The sequence below is a fragment of the Gossypium hirsutum genome, chromosome A06, assembly GCF_007990345.1.
Source record: "Gossypium hirsutum isolate 1008001.06 chromosome A06, Gossypium_hirsutum_v2.1, whole genome shotgun sequence".
Lineage (NCBI taxonomy): Eukaryota > Viridiplantae > Streptophyta > Magnoliopsida > Malvales > Malvaceae > Gossypium > Gossypium hirsutum.
In genome coordinates this window covers 1,253,367-1,258,344 of record NC_053429.1, presented here as the reverse complement: position 1 = coordinate 1,258,344, position 4,978 = coordinate 1,253,367, and the positions used below count along the sequence as shown (strand labels likewise).

Genomic DNA, 4,978 nt, shown 5'->3' with positions numbered 1-4,978 from the left:
CATATTTTTATATATTTTATAATACATACACGTACGTATACTTTCATATTTTATAATTCTCGCATACATACATACCTATATCTATAAATATTATAATGTTATTCATTAATCATTGTTTCATTTGATGGTAATTTATTCATTTATTTACATGCTCTTTATTATTTTACATAAGTGCTTTATTTATTTTATTTTATTTTATTTTATTTGTTTCACATATTATTGATTTGTTTTTTTATTTATTTTATTTAGTTGTTATGGCCTGTATTATTTTTATATACATTTTCGTATCTATCATGGTGTTACCACGCATATCGATAATGGAATTAGTTTCCATCTCTTTTTTATAACGACTATATATGTTGTTTTGCTCGGTATGACAAAATTTGTTTTTTTAAAGATGGCATTTCGTGTTTAGATTCGTGAGGATCGTACCCTAACTTACTGGGTTTCAATTTTCACGATAAATCTAAATGCACGAATCCTTTTAAACTCAAATTTTAAATGATCTCGGGATTAAAAAAATCGCTCCTAACTTACTGGTCGTGATCTCGTTTTTAAAATCCGAGATGGCTAAATTTTTTTAAATAAGTATTTTTCATTCGCGTATCGGGAATTCGAGACATTGCGTCCTAACTTACTGGATATGATTCTCTTTCTCGAATAACGTGAAATATGTTTCTTTTCCAATTTTTTTATTTTATTTTAACACGAGGATCGTATTTTTAATTTTTCCAAGGTTCTCAATTTTTGACATTAAGACATTAAGTAATCAACTAGGTACCAATTTTGGGCGTATCGAGGGTGCTAATCCTTCCTCGTGCGTAACCGACTCCCGAACCCGTTTTCTGAATTTCGCGGACCAAACTTGTTGTTTTAATAAAATCAAACCGTTTATTAAAAAAAGACCGCTTTTCGAGGTGATCCAATCACACCTTATAAAAAGGATTGGTGGCGACTCCTGTTTCATTTTTTTCAAAACCCAAGTCGACCCCGTTTTCATCCAAAAAATGGTGTCAACAATATTAACTTATATCTTTATAATTTTTAAAGGATTAAATTAAAATTTTATCATTTTAAGAGGACTAAAATATAATTTAATCATTTATTAATTTATAATTTTATAAAATATAAAAACGCCAGTAATGCCGCCCTTGATCTTTCCTTGGAAGAACCAGAGGGTGACTGGTTTGCAAGGGCAAATATAAAGAAGAGCAAGCAGGGCGTTGCCCTCCAAAAAAGAAAATTTTATAATTTAGTCCTTTTATAAATAAAAAATTTATAAGTTTTGGCCCTTCAAAAATGAAAATAAATTACGTTTAGTCTCATAAAAAATGGTGAAATCACAAATTAATACATGATAAAATTATATTTTCACCTCTTAAAAGTTTACAATTCGATTCCAGCCCTTAAAAAAAATTCTAAATTCATCCCTGCTGGTATATATACATATACGTATACATGCATCTCCATGATAATGGCTTAAAAAACAAAACAAAAACAAAGCAAATTTTATTAAAGAAAGCTTTATACATAAAAAACTGTCTGCAATTTTCATGGTTACCCATATTTCATCAAAGTCCCCACAACATTCTTTTATTTACTTTATAATATATACCCCAAAGTAAAACCCCAAACTGATCCCATCCCAACACAACAACATAATAGAAAGCTACACCCATCCCTGTTGTTTCAAAAGAATCCACATCAGTTTTTGCATTTCAGTACCTCCCATTATTACTTGCAGACGAATAACTCCCATCAGAAACTGGTGATTCTTCATAGCTGGTAGTATTTGGTTGCATGGTCGACCCTATTTGAGCATATTCCGACACACTCCACACTTTCACCGACTTGTCCAAACTGCCACTATACAAAGTCCATCGCTGTTCATTCGTCGAATTCGGGTCTTTTTCCGATGCCAAACACTTAACCGGTCCTGTATGTCCGGTTAGAACCGAAAGACATGTATGAATGTTACCATCCCTACGCCAAACACATATAGTTTTATCAGCTGAACCACTAAACACCAGATTCCCAGCTGCTTCAAGACAAAGAACAGCTAATTTATGTCCTTTAAGTACACCACCATGTGCTAACCCTTTCTCAAGTTCCCAAAAATTAACAAGGCCATCACTGGAACCACAATATAAAACCGAACCAGGTGCATCAATTGCTAATGCTGTAACAGCACATTCTTGTTGTAACAATGTTTGGCTCAAACTATGTTTTGTCCCTTTACGTTGTTGTTCCCTTTTCCATACTTTAACCGTCCCGTCGGCCGAACCGGTGAAAACCATCTCCCCGCCGGACCTCGATACTACTGAATTCACCGCGTCGTCGTGCGCGTTAACCGACTCGAGACATTTATAATCAGAAATCCTCCATACTTTAAATGTTCTATCCCATGAAGCTGAATAAAGAAGACCATGTTCTTCATTTAAACTCAAACATGACACAGCATCTGAATGCTTGATCCATAAAGATCTTTTGCGTTTCACTTCAATGTAATTACTTGGTTTAATTGAACTTTTGAGGATTTCTTTCAAAGATGGTAATGTCCCAGCTCGTTTATGAACACCAGGGTTCTTAACAGATACTTTCCATACACGAATTTTACCATCTTGATGACCAGTAAAAATCTTTGCACCTGCTATAACAATGGTTTTAACCAATCCACTATTTGATTTGAAACCTGTAAATTCTTTAAGATTTTTCCATACACGTATGTTCTTACTATCAGAACCCGTATAAAGCAAATCATCTGAAGCAGCTAATGAATAAATATGACCTTCTTCACGTGTAAGTGACATGATGAGACTATTGGCCGGAACACTATCATCATCAAATGGCATAGACAATGATTTGTTGAAATGAGTAGTTTGGTTCCACGGCGACATCGTTAACGGCGAACCTTCCCCGCTCGATCGGTTCGGTTCCAAAGGTCCATTAGCCGACGCGCTGCTATGTCGGAGACATAAATCATCTTCGCTCACCGGAGATGTCATCGACATGTTGGGATCCGAATATATGGTTTTCCCAAACTTGGACTTACGAATGCCATCTGCTTGATCATCGAACATTGTGCCTCCTATCACTCTCATTACCAAGAAAAATTATCAAAAAGAAAATGAAGAAAGAAAAACAAAGAAAATAGCAAATTCAAGCTAACCCCAAACCCCAAATATCAAAAGAGTATATAGAAATGGATTGGATTTGCATTTGCAATTGAAATTGAAATGCATGGATTCATATATTTATATATAATGAGGATTGCAATTATAGAAGAAAGATAGGAATGGTACAGCATATTTGTGGCTATCAAAATTCGACAAGTGTTCGGATGAAAGAAATGGGTTCACAAAGACTGACAATGGGTCCAAGGAATCAGGGTGATTGGTAGTTTTATTAGTTTCAATTTGGGGAGTTGTTTTTGTTTATTTATTTATATTTGTATATATGATGAGTGGTTCATTTAATATATCTAGTAAAAACAATTTTCAATGTTGGCATAAGCCAATATTGATTGATTTAGTTGGATCAACATTGATTAGTATTTTGACACTAATCAAAGCTTGAGTTTTCGTGGGGATTATAGTTTTCGGAATTTTGTATTTTTCTTATTTCATTTAAAAAATTGATATGTGTTTTTCTTAATATCAGTTTTTTATATTTTACTATTTTCCTATAAGATACTTGTACAATGTACAAAATATTTTCCCATTCAAGAAATGAGTTGAGAAAAAGAAAAATAACTTTCGGGACAATGGGCAAAATTTAGAAATTTTTTTACGGAGGGTTAGAATTAAATTATAAATTTTTTAGAGGCTAAATATAATTTTATCATATATTAATTTATAATTTCATCAATTTTAAGGGGTTAAATAGAAAATCATTTCATTTTGAGGGGTCAAAATTTAATTTTCCATATATTTACTTATAATTTCAGACTAAATTATAGTTTTTCCATTTTGGTTAGGGGGGAGAAGGCACTTGTATTCATCCTTGTTTGGCAAATGAGGTCTTGACACGATTGACAAAAATAAAGGCCTTAGGTCTTAAGTATCCAAGTTCGAAATTCACCATACACAATTATATGTGTGTTACCATATGTGAATTTTAGTTCAGCTAGTCAATTCTAACCTAGATCATTATTCTTATTCTTAGTCTATTTATGTTGTAATTGTTTGATTCTACGCTTTTTAATCCATTTGTGCTATAATAGTTTAATTCTACGCTTTATAATTGCACGAAAATGTATTTGTAATCAGACATAATCTTTTCCAAAAAAAAAAAAGGCTTTGGATGGGGTATTCCTTGCCCATTATTTGAGATCTGATTTGCTCAATAAACAAAAAAAGGGTTTCATTATAAAATTGAGTTTTCGAGTTCTCCTCTATGCTATTGGTACGTGTGAATTTTAATTTTATTAGTTAATTTTAGTTCAGATTATTTCAATCCTTAATTTGTTTGTGCCTATAATTATTTAATTTTCACTTCTTAATCAATTTATGTTACAATAATTTAATACTATACTTTATAATTAAGTGGGTATTTTTTTATTTGAGATATGATTTAGTCAAACTTATATTAAAATATAAGGGTAAAGGGAAAAGGGTTCATCATGTTTCCATTTCTCAATATTTAATCATTTGAGTCCACTGAAAAATAATTGTAGCACTTCGTCCCTTTCATTTCCTTCTTTTGTGTATATATGTCAATGGCATCAATTATTATACAGTGAAAAAGTTCAATTTTTGAAGGTGAAAAAAAAAATGACACTGTGGATTTAACTGATAAGTGGAGGGCTTGAAATTATGAAATGCAATTATTTACAATTATTCCATATTTCTATTTTTGAATAAACCATTTAAAGGCAAAATTAAAGTTCAAGCCTGTCTGGCCTGCAAAGTTTAAAGTGTAGACAATGAAAATTAATGAAAAATAATAATAATAATAATAATAAGCATAATAATAATTT

General features: G+C 31.7%; 1 protein-coding gene across 1 annotated transcript; it reads right to left on the bottom strand.

The window, feature by feature from the left end:
• Positions 1-1,489: 1,489 nt before the first annotated feature.
• On the bottom strand, positions 1,490-3,243 carry LOC121230265 (protein JINGUBANG). The gene has a single exon (XM_041114781.1). It carries the CDS (start codon positions 3,099-3,101, stop codon positions 1,719-1,721), a length of 1,383 nt encoding a protein of 460 aa, XP_040970715.1. The 5' UTR covers positions 3,102-3,243; the 3' UTR covers positions 1,490-1,718.
• Positions 3,244-4,978: the final 1,735 nt, after the last annotated feature.

Excerpts from the sequence above, each read along its gene's own strand:
- LOC121230265 (XM_041114781.1), bottom strand. The coding sequence starts at position 3,101 with ATGAGAGTGATAGGAGGCACAATGTTCGATGATCAAGCAGATGGCATT.